The 19,885-nt window shown below is 37.3% G+C and overlaps 1 protein-coding gene across 2 annotated transcripts in view; it reads right to left on the bottom strand.

The window, feature by feature from the left end:
• Nucleotides 1-3,853: 3,853 nt before the first annotated feature.
• Nucleotides 3,854-19,885, bottom strand: part of BTAF1 (B-TFIID TATA-box binding protein associated factor 1) — a 50,821-nt gene continuing 34,789 nt past the window's right edge. Inside the window, exons 20-39 of one of the 2 annotated variants that reach the window (XM_032694240.1) lie at nt 19,674-19,877; nt 18,658-19,084; nt 17,436-17,626; nt 16,369-16,522; nt 16,169-16,278; nt 14,087-14,288; nt 13,539-13,687; nt 11,541-11,693; nt 10,904-11,025; nt 10,541-10,708; nt 10,289-10,366; nt 10,079-10,208; nt 9,282-9,423; nt 8,987-9,117; nt 8,424-8,543; nt 7,510-7,662; nt 6,724-6,935; nt 6,414-6,573; nt 5,690-5,860; nt 3,854-5,449 (exon numbers count right to left, since the gene is read on the bottom strand). In XM_032694240.1, the coding sequence (XP_032550131.1) occupies nt 5,303-5,449; nt 5,690-5,860; nt 6,414-6,573; nt 6,724-6,935; nt 7,510-7,662; nt 8,424-8,543; nt 8,987-9,117; nt 9,282-9,423; nt 10,079-10,208; nt 10,289-10,366; nt 10,541-10,708; nt 10,904-11,025; nt 11,541-11,693; nt 13,539-13,687; nt 14,087-14,288; nt 16,169-16,278; nt 16,369-16,522; nt 17,436-17,626; nt 18,658-19,084; nt 19,674-19,877 (3,324 nt within the window). In that variant the 3' untranslated portion in view covers nt 3,854-5,302. The remainder of the gene's footprint in view (nt 5,450-5,689; nt 5,861-6,413; nt 6,574-6,723; nt 6,936-7,509; nt 7,663-8,423; nt 8,544-8,986; nt 9,118-9,281; nt 9,424-10,078; nt 10,209-10,288; nt 10,367-10,540; nt 10,709-10,903; nt 11,026-11,540; nt 11,694-13,538; nt 13,688-14,086; nt 14,289-16,168; nt 16,279-16,368; nt 16,523-17,435; nt 17,627-18,657; nt 19,085-19,673; nt 19,878-19,885) is intronic. The other variant, XM_032694241.1, reaches the window with a different exon arrangement.

Here is a 19,885-nt window from a genome sequence, read left to right as displayed (position 1 = left end):
TTTTGAATATGAGTATGGGTTATATTATGACTTTATGCCCAGAAATGAACTTTGCCCATGTTTATATAGGTATCCAAAGCATCCAAATGAACAGGAAATAGCACCTCAGTACTTTCAGTTTCGTTGACGATATTGTTGTGGTTTGTGAGTGATGATACTCGCAAAACAGAAACATGAAGATTGAACAGTTGCAAATGTCCCAGAAGTGTTTTATAATTGGGACTGTGTGGAGACGTGGGCAGCATGGAGAAATGGATCAGCATACAGTGCAGCATTTTTCTAAAGCCACACTTGTTTTGGTAGCGCAGAGTCAAAAGTTAATTTTGCTCCTAAGTGAGGTGGCATGGCTCTGATTCAGGAGAAAGGCAGGAATCAGTGTGTGTCATCTTCTGGTAGTAGATGTCTTTTTAATGTCTTCCTTCTCTGGCTACAGCAGAGATCATGACAAATTGAACTGACTTTTTTCAAGTCCTGTTCTCGCAAAGCAATTAGATTTTAACATCTGCATTAGCTCTTCCCTTGGCTTACCATTCCAGATTTCTACTTGAAGTCTTTATTTCTCAGATACTAGGCTGTGATTGATAATTAAATCATTGCAAGTGCAGTATGAGTCACGTGAAACAGGGTCAGAATACATAAATGTGTATCTGGAGAGCACAACATTTACTCAAAGAGAACTAACACAGAAACAGCAGCAAAAAGCCCACTGCAGTTAACCACACGATTCACTTGCTCCCAGTATACTGGTAAGTATTCCTGGTTTCTCAATGGAGTGCCTAAGCATCCAGCCTGCATAAACTGTGAAATGTAATTACCCTGACATATGGGAAGTCTCTGGCAGGCACAGACTTGGCATGGACAGCACAGCATCACCCCGCAAAGGCCCCTGGAACTGGAGTGTATTGGAGACACGGCCAGCATGTTCCAAAAGCTCAGCTATTTCTGAGCCCCTGGCTGAACAGCAGAGTAGTTCAATTTGCTGTGTCCCTGGAACAGCCTTTTGGCAGGATGCAGTGTATCCTTCCTTTCTCCCCATTCCTGCAGCTTTTGCACCTGAGTCAGAATTTATGGGTTTGAAGTTTCTGCTCTCTGGATCGACTCCTTTTCCTCATCTGAAAAGGGAAATGGAGCACTAAATATTTTCCTTCAGTTTGTGGAATTTTCCCCCTATAACCTGGCAAATCCTGGTCTGAATTTTATGTTAAAGGAAAATACTGTAGGTCATCATCTGTAACTGTGTTTCTTGATTACTTGGTAAATTAATGACAGACACACAAATCCAAGTTAGCCTACCCACATGACTGAGCTAAGAAAATAGAACAAGTGTTGAACATGTGACTTCAAGATTTGGGGGAGGGATAGATAACCTAAAAAATTTCCTAAATTCATGTGTGCTGGTTTGTGCAAATGCAATGCCAGTTGGATACAATTTGAGATGCACAATTGCAAGTTTGGATCCCAGTGTTTACAAGAAGTTCATAAAAATGTCTTAACCTTAGCAAAGGACAGCTATTAAAGAGCTCTTCTCTTGTCTTCTTGCATATCTGCTGCAGCATTTCTCTGCCTGGATTAAAGAAAAAACTGCAGCTTCCAAGCTTTTGATTACAAAGCAACTTAGCACAAGTCAGTTATTGCTGTGGTCCTTAAAAGCTTTAAAGCTTGCCGTGTACCAAAGCTGTATTTAACACTGCACATCTAACTATAGTTAACACTGTATTATTATTATTCATCATTTGTAAGCAAGTTAATAAAATCTTTGATATGTGAATATGTTTTCATCTTAGAAGTTTTCCACAGTTCCTAACATGGCTTAAGTTGCCCTATTTTCACTTGAATTAAGGCTTAATTAGAAAGATGTGCTCTTTGCCTTACAATCTTACCCTGCCTTACTGTGAGATGGTAGTAAAGTTGGGGATACCACTAATGGTAAAAATAAGCATTTGTCTTTAAATCTGGCAATTTTAAGGTAAAATTTAAGCTTTGTAGAGATAGTACAAAGGACTAAAGTAAAATATTCAACTTGAACTAATTAGAGTTACTAAATCACTGTCTATGTATACCTTGGATATTAAGTGTAATTTTGGTTTCTGTAAGCTTGGAAAAAACCTCCAAAAGCATTAGAAAGCAGGATTTAAAAAACAAACAAAACAAAAACACACCAACCTAGAAACCTGCAATAGCCATAACATTTGCAAAAAGCAAGGCAGCTTCCTGTTTAAATGGATCCCAAAGATAACATACATGGAGACAGACTTGCCAGATTGAATTCTTAGTTAAGCTAAGTACAACAGACATTGCAGAAGACCATGCAGGCTTGGTGCATGTTTGCAGAAGGCAGCTTTTCATTTAGCTTTAAGTAGAATTTCAAGCAGTCCTAAAACTCGGGTGGAAAGCACCATTATGTGTACAGTTGTTTCAAAGTAGTTCTTCCAGCCCAGAATGTGGTCATCAGTAAGAGGTACTTAGTTTTCTCAGGTTAGCAAGCTTTGACTTGGGAACTACATTAATTTGAAGGTCTGGCTTTGGTGACTATTGGTGCTTGTTTGATGCTAAATTACGAGATAGACTAGTTTAATTCTGTACAAATTACACACACTGCATCAAGCCTTGGGTATGAGGCACTGGAAAAGATTGCCCAGAGATGTTGTGGATGCCCCATCTCTGGGACCGTTCAAGGCCAGGTTAGGTGGGGCTCTGAGCAACCTGGTCTGACAGAAGGTGTCCCTGCCCATGGCAGGGGAGTTGGAACAAGATGGCCTTTAAGATTCCTTCCAACCCAAAGCATTCTATGACTCTGTGTGCAGTTCTGCTCACAGTTCATGGGCTTTTTCAGGCCTCCAGCCGGTCAAGATTTAGGCTACGTCTTCATTATGTCCGCATTCTATGTCTGCAGTAGGGGCAGAGCTGGAGAGCAATATGGTTGGTGCTGAGACCTTGACACCTCTGAAGTTTTTATTTCAGCCTAGAAATAAAAAAAACCCTTTTCTATTCCAGCCCAGACCCTGGTCTGGTCCAGTTGAATACCCAATAAACAGGTCAACTGCAGCTAGAGGCATTCCAAGAGCTCTTTCTTGCTTGAGTTTTGCTGTAAGTGAATCCAGTTTTGTGCACTGAGAACACTGCACAAACAAGCCAATCATGACAAATGGTCTGCTGGCTTGGAAAGCATAGAAGAGCTCTTCGTTAAATATTAAAGTAACTAAAACGAATGTTTTATATCCTTGGTGCAGTGTACCTGCTGGTTTCCATTTTGAAAGTGTTAATTCACAGAACCCTTAAGGTCAGTCAGTACATATAATAATCTTGAAACAGTTATTCTAGGTTCTGCTCCCCCCTTTCTCTAGGTGCACAAGTCTTTTTGATGTCATATCCAAGAGAGCCATCACTAAAATTATTATGGTTGCATAGCAACCTCAATGTGATAAATAACTGGTTTAAGACAGTCTTTACCTGTGTATTTCTTTTCCAACAGGAGCCGAACAGTTTCCTACCACTGAACTCTTATGAACAAAACTCTTGAAGAAAAACATATGCAGTGTTTTATGACTAAAGAGGTTTCTTTATTCAAATATCTTGTTATTTCTAGGCACTGTCACCAAATTACTGCACCAAGTTATCTTCAAGTATGCAGTATTTCCAGCATTGTAACTTCTCTGCAAACAGAACACCAAGCCCTATCTTGTCTTCCCTGCTTGGATCATCAGTTAAAACCACAACAGAAATATTCTAAGTATGAAGGTAGAAATGAACTAATACTAGTAATCCAGCTGTAATTTCCAAAAGCATTGTTTTTTTTAATATAGCCAGCTAAGTCTTCTCTACAGAAACAAAACTAAACATGGACAAAACCAAGTTATATATTCCCAGTTTATTTTATTTTTGTGGAATGCTATTTTAGTTACAATCTGGCAGTTCATAACTACTGAAATGTGACATTAATTCATCTCCAATGTTGCAGAACTGTCTTGATTTATATAGTTTTAAAACAATCTTATTTTACAATAGTTGAGGTCTCTGGTGGTTTTTAAGCTCTGATGCTTAAGCACACAGCAAGCTATAAACCTTAGGTTTTATATTTATACATATATTCTATGTATTCAGACAACTGCTGTAAGTTATCTATAATTTAATATTTATAAAAAGTGCATATACTGGTACATATGCACATCTAGAAACACTTTTACTACTGCCTCCCTTTTATAAAAAGCTGCACAACATACAGCCATATTAATCTCACTTACTGCTATTAAAGTCCTTTACTATCTTTGTTACACAATTTCAACTATCCATTACCTCAAACTGAATGTAGGTATTTCTATATATATTTTTTCTCCTAAAGAAAAAAGTCCTCCCTATTCCTTTAAGAAGCTTTAAATCATGCATCAGTTTAGTAAACAGTCACTTTAGCATGGATTTTAGAATCCTAGACAGTGTAAAATCTACTTCTGGAAAACGTCTGTCTGTATATTTAATTTCTTCTTTTACTTACAAAAAATATATAGGATTGAAACATACTGAATACATGCATCTCTCAAAGTGGCTATATTCTAGCCTTATAGCTAAATTAAAAAAGTACACCCTTGCTAACAGGATGCAAACATGGCCTCAAATAGGCCACTACCTGTATTTAATAGAGCTCATTACATTAAAAAGTTCAAGTGAGCTGTTCTCTCAAGATGGTGTCAAAAGACTGAATAGCATGATATATTTATATTCAATGTACAAAGGTGAGTGCACAGGCCTAGTGCCACTTAATTATTCAATACTTCCAAGGCTTCTAGGCTTTGCCTCTGGTGATACAAGTCCTGAAATGATCCAAATGTAAGTTAAAGTTGAAAACTGCCTTAATACACCATAAAAGCAAGTTGCGTTTAAAAGAAAAATGTACACTGAAAAACCTGAAGTACTCACTGAAACAACTGTACAAAACTATTATAGATACAGAAAGAAATAATGGTGGACTTAACTTCAAAACACAAGTAACACTTGTTAACAAATGTAAAAACCTGCTTTGTTTTAATTCTTCTACCAAGTAAGAATCTGCAGCTGTTCAGAACAAGTAAAATTCAAACCACCTCACAATGTGTACATTTAAAGTTCTTCTATACAGTGCAAACGTTTAAGACAGAATAACTTCCCAGTGAAACAGGTGACACTACTTGGTGCCACTCTTCTAAAGATTCCTCTTTCAATAAGTCTATTTACACATTAAGCTAAAGGTTCACTCTATATGCTTTGAAGTTTGCTGAATATCAGCAGAAAAATGTGAACTAGCAGCAGTTGTATTACAAATATGTGATGGTTACTTTAACGAATGCATAAAGTTTTCAAGACTGTATTCAGTGTCATACTGCTCTTGATCCCAAAGTTCTCCAAGGTTTTCGAGTACTGATTTCATTGATGCTTTCCCAGAAGAGGTAGAGGTATCTGCTTTTTCAGTTTTCCCATCCTTTGCAAAAGAAAAAAAAAATACAGTTAATATACAGAATAACTTTTTCAGGACTAACAAATTCTTCAAGTCCAATGATTCTTTTGGGGAAATATCACTTCCTCCTGTTTTTCGAAGAGCTGTCTACTGTTCATCAGTGCAACTTAAAGCATTCATGTGATTAAATTTTACATTTCAAAGCAAAGCTTTTCCTTAAGCTTACTCTATTTTTGGTAGGTATTTGTAAAAATGTTTCTTTACCTTGTCAAGAGTGAACAGATCAAGAAGCTGCTCTGTTCCCATGCTCTGTAAGCTCGTGTTTTCTTGGCTGATCACTGTATTTGCAATATTCATTTTGAACTTTTGAAGACCCATGATCTTCTCCTCCAGAGTTCCCCGGGTTATCAGGCGATACACATTAACAACACGTTTCTGAAAGAAAAGCACACACTTAGCTATAAAGTATCATGTTGGGTATTTAGGAGAGCATAAGCGTTCAGTGTTCATCATGGACAGTCTAGAAGCAGTTTGGCTTGGAGTTACCCTTCAGTAACTGTACTCAGTAAGTCTGACAAATGTTAGATGAAAAGAATATGCCAGTGTATAGTAGAGGCATCTTCAACTGCATCTGTACAGGAAGACTAACAGCAGTCATTCTTTCCCTGTTCAAGCATCAGAGAAGGACAACCCTGTGGGGCTTCCCTTCAGTTCCTTGCCTCAGTCACATCTCTTCCTATACTGAAGGGTGATTCTTTCCTGGCCTCTCCTCAGCAGCTCAGGAAGTATAGAGAAGGTGGCATACCAATTTGGAGAGGGAATAAGAAAGTACACACTTCAGCATCTGGCATATCTGCAAGAAATCAGCATGAACAGAAGCTTGGCGGAAACCCACAGATGTCACTTTTTATACGCTACAATCTATCATACCCAAATTCAAGTTCAGCAAGAAAAAAACCACACTTATGAGAAGTGAAGAGGTTTTCACCTGCCCAATGCGATGTGCCCGATCCATGGCTTGCAGGTCTCTCATTGGGTTCCAGTCATGTTCCACAAATACTACTGTATCAGCCCCTGTTAAGTTAAGTCCCAATCCACCAACATGAGTGGTGAGCAAAAGAACATCTATAGATGGGTCATTATTAAACCTGCATACAAGAAAAAGTTAAGTATGGTTAAGTTTCATTTAAATAAAGAATGTATGAGCTTTAACTGCTTTGAGGTAGACAAAAGAACAATTATGCACCATACAGGTCATTGCAGTTGGCCCCATATGGTTATGAGGGGATAACACGTACCGTGAAACAATGGAATGCCTCTGACCAGCAGGTATGCTGCCATCTAGTCGTAAGTAAGTGACTGAAGGTAACTGAGGTCTGAGAAGGTCATGCTCCACTATATCCAGCATACTTTTAAGTTGGCAGAAGATAAGTACTCTGTGCTGGGCCACAACAGCTTCTGTACCGCTTTCTGAAGATCCACCATTCCCCAAACCACAGTCTAGCAGCAGCTTAAAGTAACAGAGCATTGAAGTGTATCATCAGAATGGCAGTAGACCTCATGTAAGTATTGACATTCATGGACTATCAAAAGTAAAAATGAAAGAAACTACAGAAGGAAGCCTGTGACAGTCACTTAAATGACAGAAGGCAAAGTCTGGTTTCAGTGTCAAACTATGAAAAAAATTAAGCACTGCCAGAAAAGTAATTTTCTTCATTTAGCTTTACTTACAGTAGAATTTAAGTAAGTAGTACAATTTAACTTTATCAAGGTAATAGTGTCCTGTATAATACACGAGACAAGTTTTTCTGCAACCAAAAAGACAGAAATAGAACAAAATAAAAGGTTTCCAATATGGCAGCAAAAATTATGTAAACATCATCACTGAAGTAAGATTGTGTTCCCCTTTCCCCCTTGAATTATCAGGAAAAATATACCTGGAATATCCTTGTACTCTTTTCCATTTGCTACTTAATTTCATTAAGAAGAGTTTTCATACTGATAAAATCTTAAATAAAACCTTCTAAGTTATAACATCAGTAGACATTTAGAAAATTTAAAGGCACAACAGCATGTCTACTTACTTGTTTTAAAGCAGACAGTTTAGGTGCATGTTGGATATCTCGAAGGGATGAATTCTGAGCTGCAAGTTGCTCTGTAATTCTTTTATATTCCGGATGTTGGGTTGTTAGCACTAAGGCTGGATGGTTGCATAGCTTCCGTAAGTATTGCAATGCCTTATTTAGGAAGTGAAGGTCAAAGAAATGGTTAGCAAGAATGTAGATCCAGAAAAAGGCTGAACAAAATTGACTATAAGTACAGGGGCCACTCAGCCACGTTTCACAATCTAGATCTTATGGTGTATTTTCATGAAAATAAAGTTGGACATTTACATTAATAAAACCTGTATTTCAAATTGTATCCCATAACTGTTACATGCATAGTAATCTTGGTCCCTGTTGCAGGAGAAGTACAAAGACTAACATCTCCCACACTTTCACCTGAGTGTGCAATAGTGGAGGTGGGTTTGGGAGCAGTGCAGAGCCTTTGAGAATTGTTGTTTCCAATTAGCCAAGACTTAATCTGCAATTCTGTAAGATCACAAACCTTCACAAATTCAGATCTAACCTTAAGGAAATTTTTTGTCCGTGTTTTAGAATCTTAATGATGTAGTATAACAGCTGATGAAGTCCAAATTACTTCTCCCTTGTTTTGAGGTTTTGCTCTTTCAGTAATCAGTTTTTACAAGATCCACAAAACAGCTGAACACCAGTTGAGCAGATCACATTAAAAATACAAGACAGGGTTATGCTTCTTAAAACAAACCCATAATTTAAAACAACAGCTATTCATCATAATCAAGGCATAAATATTCTACTTAGATCATATAGCCACAAATGTTTCAGTTCAGTATTTTCATTTTAATTTATTAAACCCATAAATACAGTTATCAGGAGTGTATGTGCTAGGAAATAAAAATTACTAAAGCAACCTGTACCTGAAATACATGACCTGTAGCTTTAAGCTTTGGTTTTTCAGTCTCTTCATTCAGTGAAGAAACGGTTTCATCAATATCACATTTGGCACGAGACTTGGCAAAATCTTCATAAAGCTGAACCTGCAGATGAGGCCCCAGACAAGAAAATGAATGTGTTTTCCCCCAACAGAAAACAAACAGTCCTATTCAGAGTTTAGTTCCAAGTTAAAATTCTGAATTCTCATACATCAAGAAAGCTATTTCATATGCAACACAACATAAACTTTAATAATGGAATCTCCTGTCATTTGTTTTCTTTCAGCCTGGAAAGTATCTAAAAACAGCCTGCATATGCCTAGATGATGTTCCTGAACAACAGAAATGCCGGAAATTAAACTGAAGAAATACTCTATTACAACTAGGCTAAAATTAGTTTTTTAAGCACATACCAGAAAACCCTTTTAGCCCTGTGGTCCTAGAGAATGTCAGAGCTGACATCAGACTGACACAAGAATACAGAAGTGGTTCCTTTGTGGTCTTAACTGTATTGAAAAAGTAAACTTTCATCCCCTTTTTAAGCATACCTGTAGAGGACTGAGAATACAGTAATAATCTTGAATAATTTTGGGTGGGAGGTCTTGCAGCACATCCTCTTTCATTCTCCTTAGCAGGAATGGCAGAACTTGGCGGTGCAGTGCTTCCATTGCAAGAACCCCTAGTGAGGGCAACAGAAGCTTTATTTTAGAAGAAAAAAGATTTTCAAAACAATCAGCTGCCCCCCAGTCTCTGATGTTGGAACTGACCATGCTTTCTTTTCAGTAACAGTTCTCATTTAAAAGGCTAAAACAAAATACCAAAGATTGAACATTTGGTCCTTACCAGCCTCTTGTTCTCGACTGGAGCTTCGGGCATCCCTACTTGCCAGTATTGGTTTGCCATAACGAGCTGCAAACTGGCGTTCAGTGCCCAAAAATCCTGGCATAAGGAAGTCAAACAATGACCACAACTCTAAGACGTTGTTCTGGACATAAAAAGAAACATTTGATAAATTATCTTCAAAAGAAATAAATCAATACAAGTTAGAGAAACTTCTGTACATATTTAACGCCGCCTACAAAACCCTACAAATCTAACACTTCAACACACTTCCAAGCTGCAGGAGCTTGGTAGCTCTTGCATCCAACTGAGTGACAGGAATACATCTACATGCACTTGAACATATAAATGGACTTCCTACTGTGTTGGATGTCTTAAGCCACACCTTGAGTTCTTCTGGACAACAAAACCTGGGAAACACCAGTTATCTTAGTCCTGGATGAGACACATACTGCACAGAAGTCATCAGGACAAAGCCCCAAATCTGGAGTTCTCAGAACTGTGTTTCCTGCTAATTTCACTATCCCTGCCTGATACTTAAAAAACAAATGGTAGGGGAAGTCTAGCTGACAACTTTGGAACATCATTAGTACCACAAAACCTGCACCCATTCCCCTATACATGGGTAAACTAGGAAAGGAGAAAGATGGCATTTAAAGCATTTAGCAGCAAAAGGCTGTTTTGCAATGTATACTTTGAACAAGGTGATTGATAAAAGGTACAATAAAATGGACTGATAGATCTGTCTTGCTTGTTTTCTGCTATTCATCCAAAAAAAAAAAAAAAAAAAGGGCAGTTACCTGGATTGGTGTCCCAGAAAGAATTATCCTGTAATTAGCAGTCAGCTGTTTTACTGCTTTTGACAGCTTTGTTTTTCCATTTTTTATTACATGGCCTTCATCAAGAATGCAGTAATTAAACTTAATATTTCTAGAAAGGAAGAACACAGACTTAAGTAATATTTAAAATTCTAAGCTATTAAAAATCTCTGAAAACAAGCCAATTCTTACCTGAAGAAGTCGATGTCATTTCTTACAACATCATATGAAGCCACTATGAGATTGTGTCTTTTCACCTGGTGTTGCAATCTTAAGCAAAAAAAAAAAAAGGAGTTAAAGTGTTCCTTACAAAGGTTATTATTTCAGCCTTTAAAGATACCATTGCAAGCTTTCCCATGCCCACAAACTATGCTTCAGTAGTAAAGTGAATTGCAAAATTCCACGTGTGATATTTATCCCAGTCATAAATGCAAGATAGATTACCTTGCTCTCTCAGTAGGAGGTCCTGTGTAGTGCAGTGGATTAAGATATTCTTTCGAGCAAAATTTGCCTACTTCATCCACCCAGTGTCCTGTGAGTGTAGGAGGGCACACCACCAGTGAGGGAAGAGGAACACTGTCCACCAGTTTTGTTCTTGCGTATTCCTGAGCCCTTTAAGAACACAAGAAAGGAGTTTTTCACAGAAAGAGGTGGGGTTGGAAGGGACCTCTGGAGGCCATCAGGTCCAACATCCCCTATTCAAGCACAGTCACTTAAAGCCAGTTGCTCAGGACTATGTCCAGAGTCATTAACACAGACAAAACCTATCATTAAAACCTAACATTAAAGAATGTTGTTTGAGCTTACCTGAGGCAATGATCACCCGCAAGAATGCAAATGGATTGTAAAGTTTTTCCTAGGCCCATGTCATCACAAAGAATTCCATGAAGTTTGTATTTATTGAGAAATGCCAGCCAGTTCACTCCATCCTGAAATCAGAAAAAGAAGAGTGCCTCAGAAGTAAGAACTGGCTTTAGGTAGTTATGCTTCAGTTCAAACATCCATATGTTCTATCATCCATCAGTGCCAAACTATGAGCTGGTTCCCACCATAAATGCATCCACTACAGCCCATTCCATCAAAGCAGGGGGGATAAAGGGAAAAATGTAAATGTCCAAACAGTCCAGGAAGGCCTGGTTTTAGAGTGGTGAGCTGCCACAGTTGGCCTAAACAAGGCACAGCCCATTGGCCATTCCCTGAGAAAACTAGCAGGATCTAGACAGGGGACAAATATCACAAATATCATTTTGCCAGTATAAGAAATATGCATTACTTCATTTTTTCTTCCTTACTCAGGAGTCCAAGATACACATTGCACAACTAAAAAAACAACCTTCAAAAAACCCACAAGCAAGAAGCCAATACTGAACAACTCCTACCAGTCCATGAAACTGTATCGGACTGCAACTTACTGCTCTTTTAAAATCAAAGTATAAGCTGTTACCTGCTGATATTTTCTGAGCTCTGCTTTGATTGGTACTGGAATTTCATAGTTTTCCAGTTTTTTTCCATCCAGTAATTGTTCCAGAAAGTGACGTTCTTTAGCTTTCATCCTGATTAATTCTTCGGACATGTTTGGTGGATCTGGTATGCCAGCCTAGGATAACATTTTTAAAGCAGTAATGTAAGGCCTACAGGGCTTAGTTGTAACACAAAGAAGAAAAAATAAAACCTCATACAAGCTTAGACATTTTAAACATACAGTAAAGATCTGCAATCTTCTCAACTGCATGAATCCAAACTCAGGATTTATATACTGTATTTGTGCCATACTTGTTTGATTACTTGCGGGTCAACATATCCAGGATGTGACAAATTCTGCCCTAAAGGACACACTGAAAAACTTGATACAAGAAGAAAAATTCTGGTCAAGCTTCTATGACTGAGCTATTCTACCTCTAATCAGAGAGTTTATCTGGCTAGCTAGAGAAGCCTTTGACACTCTTTTCTCTTAAACCACAAGCTACTATCTAAAGTTTGATGGATTTTTCTCCTATTTAGGGGAGTTATATCTAAAGCGTTACTGAAATCCATAGGGTGAATTCAAGCAGTTCGAAACTGTTGAGAGAAGGAAAAACCTAAACCTCCTTCAAGGTTTGTAGCAGCAAATCTTTGCTTCCCAGGTACTTCCCACATCAGGCCAGAAGCCCAAAGAATCCATCTGGGGGCCAAACATGCTCAGACATTCTTGTTTGTTAGTAATAAACATTAGAAGAGGCAACGCTGTCTTCCCATCATCACATCTGTCACCCCAATTTTCTGGGCCACCTCCACCTTTAGTTAGCTTTACTTCAAAACCCATATATATATTTAATATAGCTCAGTATCTGATACTGAACTTCCTTAACCAGAAAGGGAAATTCTAAGGCACTTCCCTAGTAACTATGGAAAAGAAATATGACGTGACTGTGCATATGCATGCAATTAATAGAACAAGTATGCTATGTTTTTAAGAGATGGTCACTACATTCTATTAAAATAGCTTTTAAAACCCCCAAAACCTAAGCTATATGTATTCCACAGGACTGTGTTTAAGATACATACAAAGAAGGACACTGGTGACAATGGTATCAGAATGAACATGCCAGAAATTATTTCATTTTTCGCTAACTTTCAACTTCAACATTTCAGTGTAAGCATGCAGAAAAAGTAAGTGCTCCTGTTAAGGCAGATTGCTAGTTATCAGATGCTAAGGTTTTATTATGTTAAAAATATAATAAACCCATTAAATTGACAATTGGTTTTCATTATTACCATGGAAATGTATTCTAAACTGTCTTCTATTACCATCTGGTGGTCAAGTTACTTAGAAGCATTGTAGTCCTTGATACACAACATTAGAAAGCGTCTGAGGTGTGAACATTGTAGCAGAAGTGAAAAACTGAAGCAAGTCTGTACTGATTAAACTCTACTGCATCATAATACACAATATTTGGCCCAAATACATAGGGCAAGGTTTTTTGATTTTAAGAACTAAAAATAAGTGACTCTACTTATATCCACATTCTCTCTATTGTTATTTTGTTTTTTCCTTTAAAAGCAGTACTGCTTTTATGAATTTCTCTTGACCACATACACAGCAACACACATACCTAGGGAGAGTGCACATGTGACTCCTAAAACTTTTGAGCCCGAACTAACAGAACAAGCACTGCACACAAAATTAATAAATATACCCTTAAACTTTGTGTACACAGTTAAAATGAGCTTCTTATAAGGAGAAATTTTTTTTTAACATTAATTTAGACAATTCCTAACACAGGGTCCCATTTTGCTCATTTTACTTACAAAGGACACTTCCATTATCTGATAGGGACTCAACATCTATAAAACCATTTACTTATTCAGCATTTAATAAGCCAGAAGCCTGAACTTTGCAGCTGGTCAAAAAGTGGATACAGGATAGTTCATACACTCAATATACTTAAGAGTTTGAGCTTACCTCAAGAGGCATTAGTCTAATTAATGTTGCAAAGCACTGAGTAGCCATAAAACGTACGCTGTTTGTCTGATCACTCATTCTACCCAGAACTGGAACCACCAGAAGAACAATGTATGGAACAATACCAACATCCAGCTGCTCCATTACACCTGAATTGGTTATTAAGGAAATAGTTTGTAACAGTTCAGGAGTGTCTGACAAATATATACCCAGCAGACTTCACACTCAATATGGAAAAGTCATTAATACGTTACATTCAGATGACTAAGATTTCTAGTAACAAAGCAATGCAGAAGCAGGGAAATCTGATCTACCCAATTAACATTTAGCCCAGTGAACTGCATGGTTTGAGAAACCAAACCTTCATCTGATGGATAAAATAAGGGCAATGGAAATGAAAGTTTATTCTGCTTCATTCCACAGGAGGAAAACAGCTTAATACTTTATTTCATTCCTCCTCCCTTTTTTTTCTGGCAACAGTTTTTGTTCACCCAAATTAAGCAATAGCAAAGAAGTTTCTGTGTTTCTGAATACTCAAGCAAGGATACATGCCAGTGCTTCAATTGCACCTTCTTGTTTGGTGTTGTCATCTATTGCTCCCAGCCACGGTAGAACTTTCTCTAGAAAGATATTCATTGTTTCCATGGTAGCTATTTTACTCATAACACCCACGCAACGGGAAGCCATGTGTCTCACGGCAGTGCTGGGATGTTGAAGGCACATGTAAAGGTGAGGCAAATGCTGTATTAACTGAACAGAGAAAAGGGTGGGGGGGAAAGGTTAATATGAATTATAAACAAATTAGTGATTTTTTTTTTAACTAAACAGTCTTTTTTAGTCATTTAAGAATGCTTGCAGTGGTTCCTTTACAAGACCTAACTGCTTAAAACTAAAAAATAGTTTCAGAAGAAACAGGTAATTGAACTTCGAACAAGTATTACTCCCCAATGAAGTTAAAATTCACAGTAAAAAAGGAGCTAGGAGTTTAGTCCAAATGAAAATTAAAGAAGCCCTTAGTTGGCAAGGATGTGTTTCACACTGAAAATACAGTACTAAGTACTCAGAACTTTTTATTAAAAAAAAAAAAAAGAATTATCAATTAAATACAGACACAGATTTAAGAATTCCTTCCAGCTAGCGGATTTGTCCTAGACTCATCCCATTTGTGTTTAGGCTGATGAATTATTCATGTTAGGAATCTCATTAATTCTGTGTGACAAGAAAGACACTCAGAAGGAATCTCCATCTTCCTAATGGGGGATGTGTGTATCTATATGTCTTCTTTTTCATCAGTATAAATACACTTTTATATCAGGTATCTTAAACCGATGCTCAGGTTTTTCCTAGTGTAAAGATCCCTAAATATTAGCTTTGGTGAACCAATTCCACCCTCCTTGACTTTCTGTGATTTTTCAAACCTGTATAAAGAATTAACACCCTCAAAACTAATCTACACAATAGCTACACACCACACGTATGCATACATATAAAATACACTTAAAGGAAGTCTTTCCATGTCATATGCAAAATGCACTCGAAACCATTTTAGTAATTTATTAAGATAGGTAAGAAAATTCCACATGAATCTTCTCCATCTGCTCAGAATTCTACAGCCATTCATTTTACCCATCTCTTCCAGAATTCTGGCCTACTTATTCCTTGGATGGGAGCCTTGTCAAGTATTTTTACCATCCTGTTGCCCTTCTCTATGCCTCTCCAGAGCTACTATACTTATTCTGAAATATAGTACTGCAGATAGGCTAGTACTGAAAACTGTGTTCAGATGCAGGCATAAGAATGACTATTCCTCCATTTCTTTAAATTTTTTTTTTTACCAGTACTTTACATTCAGTTGATACTTTCACAGAACCATTCTAACTCCAGGATCTCTCTCCTGAGTAGAAATAGTCAGTTCAAAGAAGGAAATTATTTTTTAAATGATCAAATCTAGTCTAATTGGGGGTAAACTGAAGTTTCCCACAATTTTTGCATTCCCTGCACAGGCAGTCTTTCTGACAACCTTCAGCCTGTTACACAGGCAGTAAACTCTCTTTATCACTACCAGTCTGCTCCCACTCCAGCCACAGAAACTACATGTCAGACTATTGTAAGACAAATCATTTCAGTCAACTACATAGTGCAGCATAACCACATTTTTATCTATACTTCCATTACAAAGAGAACGCATTGTATTATCAGTCCATTCTCCAGTTTCAGGAAATACAGGATTAAAATACAGCAGAGCCAAGATGCTGATGTCAATGCAACAGAATAGCATAAATGTTTCTGAAGTTTGAGTTATGATAATAATCTCATTCAAAAAAGAATAGGCCAAGGCTAAATTGTAGGTAGCCGTTTGCTTTTCTGGTTTATTCTACAACCTGCATAAACAAATACTGAATTTAATATTCTACAGAACATGGGGTAAAAAAAGCTTTACAACTGCACAGCTTAACTGGTGAAGGCTATGTCTTCAGTTTATCAAGAGCAGGACACAGGAGTCAGAGAACAGGCAGGCTAATGAGGGACTATTTGAGCAAAATAGAACATCTAAAAAGAAGCCTTACAAAACAATAATTTAAAACAGTAGCAATGAACAGACTGAAGCGTTTCATACAGAAGCTAATTACCAGAGGATGTAGCTGAGTATCCATTGAAGCTGCTGTTGTTTCAAAAACCTGCAAGGAATTTACCAGCTCCTGGGCAGGAGCATCTCCTTTTTCCAGTAATGACTTCCGGTCTGGTAAAAACAGAAAAGGTGTTCAGTTTAAGTCTGATATATTGCCCCCAGCCTACTGGCCCTCCCAGCTTAAATCAGAAGTGTAGTTACCAAAATTATTTATGTGAATGTTGTTCCGTAATGAACCAACCATAGCATCCCAGAGATGTGGCAATCCTGTTGCCATTTCAGCACCAAAGTGTTTAGCTATAGTAGATAAGGCAAATTCAGCTCCTCTTCTCTGTACAACATAAGGTTTCTGAGCCTAAAATTAAGCAATTTATCGAAGTAGTGAGGACAGATACATTTAAAAAAACAATTATTTTCAAGGAAGCTCCCATAATATAGGCATCCAATTTGGTTTATACCTATGACACTACATTCTGATTTTTTTTCCCCAAGTTAGTTACTTTATTCTTTATAGGGGTAAAAAAATAAAAATCTTTTATAACAGATTATTTGAAGTCTATGAATTTGAGATTTGGCTTTTGCTGACACAGGTCCATTTCAGCATGATGTTTTCCAACTGGTTCCAGTTCCAGAACCTCAGATATTGCCAATACAGTGACACCAAGAACAGTAGCAAAACCTATGAAAAGCAATACTTGCTTTGTTATTAAACCCCTGCTCTTTGTTCCACTCTCTTTGGAAAGTAGAATTGATAAAAAACAGTAACAAATCAAGAACAAAATCCACAACACTGTTTAGGAATCACAGTCTTGACTAGGATCTTATTAAAACATACAGATTTTAAATTAATAAAACAGTAGCAAAAAAGTTTAGACTATTAAGTGTGGAAGTTGCACACACATTCTAAAGCCAGTCACATTTCAATTACTGATTTAAATTCTTCAGAGGCATCCAGCACACATCAAGATGACTGGCACGTGTAACAGGACACAATCACAGCAGTTTGTGGAAATCTATTCGTATGAATTTATATTGATATTTCTAATCTGCAGTAAACGTAAGTTTCAGGAGTTATTAGTTTTCTTAATGACACACTGAAGATTTAAAATACAAACATGCTGCTTGTATCATCAAACTTCATATCAGCTTAGTTCTCTCATGAAGAGATCCTGGGCATCCCTATTATAGTGATATCAATTCCAGTGAATTCAAAGTAACAGAAAGGAGGGGTGGCTGTGAAGTTGCAAATTCAAACTTCTGAAGTGTACCTCATCGAGCTCTGTAGGAATGCTTCCACTGCTGCCTGTGGGGACATCTGCAATAGGGGCTTTTGGAGCTTTTGGAGTAGGACCTCGCCGACTTGTGATGGCAAAAGCAGCTTTCTGATGTCTGTAGAGCGTAATTATTCCCCTGTGCTTAGTAACTGTATGCTGCATCCCATCTTTATCAGAGTTGGGCCCTAAAGGAAGAGAGAACAGCTGTCAACAATTTAAGCTGCAGTTTAACACATTGGCAGAAGAGACAGCTATCTGTAAGTCACCTGCTGATTGCGCTTCAAAAAAAGCCCAACTTTTTCCATCCTTGAGGACAATGGCACTTCAGTACAGAACACAGTTACTCTGTTAAGAGCACATTACAGACTCGGAATGAAAAATCAAAGCGTGCAAACCACCATACAAATTCTTATTCAGCAAGAAGCACAGGTAACAAACTTCAATCAAATATAAGAAGTTTGCATAATTTTATTTCATATAAAAATGAATTACGTTCTAAAGTTTAAACAAACTTACATTCTGTGTCCTTTACAAACAGCCCAATACTTCTGTCATGATACAGTAACAGATGTCATCAGTATCTTTGGATTTGTTGATGTTTCTATTTATACTAAAGAGTTTCTTTTTTCATCATATAATGTTATTCTACTCTGAGATGAAGGACATTCGTAAAGAATAAGTAAAATGTACAATGGTCAAGCCTTAAAGCAGGTGAGAATCTTAGACTACTAAGATCTTAATTTGTGTTGTTCATTCAGTGCACACACTTGCAGTGCGGGACAGCCATTTAATGAATCCATGACCATTGCATGTACAGGATTATTTGTTTATTTTGACCACTATCCTCATCTTTTTTTATCTTACTATTAGCCTATGGAATGTAACACAACTCACTTTTTTTAACAGGCTATTCTAATTCCCATACTTACTCAATTCCAGAGAAAACTTTGTAGCATATATAAGTGAAATATGATCATAAGAGGACAATGTCAATAACTGAAAATTGGAAGTCTTTTATACACATATGTTCTGAAAACAATACACATTAGTTGCACATGAATTTAGTTTAAAATACCTAAATAAAACCATTACTAATAAAAACTCAGTTGCTGGCATTTTAAAACCACTGAAAACAAGACTCACTCAAATACTCATTTTAACATTTCAGAAATAAGCACAGGCATATTTTAAGAATGTTGGCACTCAGATGTCGTACCTTTTGAGTTTTCATGGCTAGTCTGAGGCTGAGCAGGACATGCTGCTAGTGGGGTAAGATGTGGATCCACACAGAGGGAGTTGCAGAGATTTTTTATAATCTTTGAGTTGGGACAGGGAGATCTTGTCGTACACTGCTGAAGCAACTTTGCTATACATGAAGCCACATAGTTTTGTACAAGTGTATTCTCTTCTTTTTTGATAGCTTCCATTAAGGGTTTTATAACAGGATTTAGTTTTTCTGGAAGTTGCTGCAAGTTCACAACTGCACATGCAGCAAATGTGTGCACTCGCAGATGCAGCACTTGCCATTCTTGATTTGTTTCTGTAACAGTCATTTGGACCTGCTGTCGCTTACTGTCCAACTGCTGTAGAACTTTAGGATTCAAAGTAAAGGATGATGTCACTTCATTGAAAACAGAAGTAACCTAAGGAAAGGGAAAAAAAATAATTACAAATCTGTTTCATTTACTGTAAAACAGGATATCCTCTCATGGCAGAATATGAGTCACTTGACCAAATATCTCCATTTTTTTCAGCAAGTAACAGGAAATGCTCCAAGATGTAGTTTCTGGAATCTTGAACTGCATCTTATAAGAATTTCAAGTCTAAATTTCCAAAGAGCAGTTTATGCACTCCAGGTTTAGACTGTCCCATATCTACCAGTTCTATCCAGATATTCTGGAAATATATAAGCAGGTGACAGGTAAGCAAAGGAGAATGTGAATACAAGAATCTAAAAAGGATGTGCAAGGCCTCATGCATGAACAAATTGTTTCTAAGTCGTTTCTCTTTTGAGGAAAGAGACTGGGATAAAAATCTAAGGAAAAAAAAAAATCAGCACAACAAAGTAGTTGCAGGGCTTTCCATATCCTTCCCCACTCAGTTGACTACTGTTTCCTGTGAAAGATTTGGCATTAAAAGGAGATTAAAAGGTCAGAGGCAGGGGCCTAGGTCGTCTAGAATTTAGTTTATTTCCTAGTCTTTTGAAGGAAGGGCAGGCATGCCTCTACTTACCAGTTCATTAGCTTGATCTATTGTAAATACACTACAGTTTACTCTGTTTCCAATGTCAATGTGTGCATCAGCTAATAATGAGATGAGTTGTTTACATTCATTTTGCATTCTGGTAAAAGGAACAGCAATTTCATCATAATAGAGATGTTCAGAAAGGACTCCAAGTAAACGAGGCTGCACACAAATAGCCACAGTTGTACACTCCTGTAACA

This window comes from Chiroxiphia lanceolata, chromosome 8, assembly GCF_009829145.1.
Source record: "Chiroxiphia lanceolata isolate bChiLan1 chromosome 8, bChiLan1.pri, whole genome shotgun sequence".
NCBI classification, from domain to species: Eukaryota; Metazoa; Chordata; class Aves; order Passeriformes; family Pipridae; genus Chiroxiphia; species Chiroxiphia lanceolata.
The sequence above is the reverse complement of the archived record's forward strand: the minus strand, read 5'-3'. Positions and strand labels throughout refer to the sequence as shown.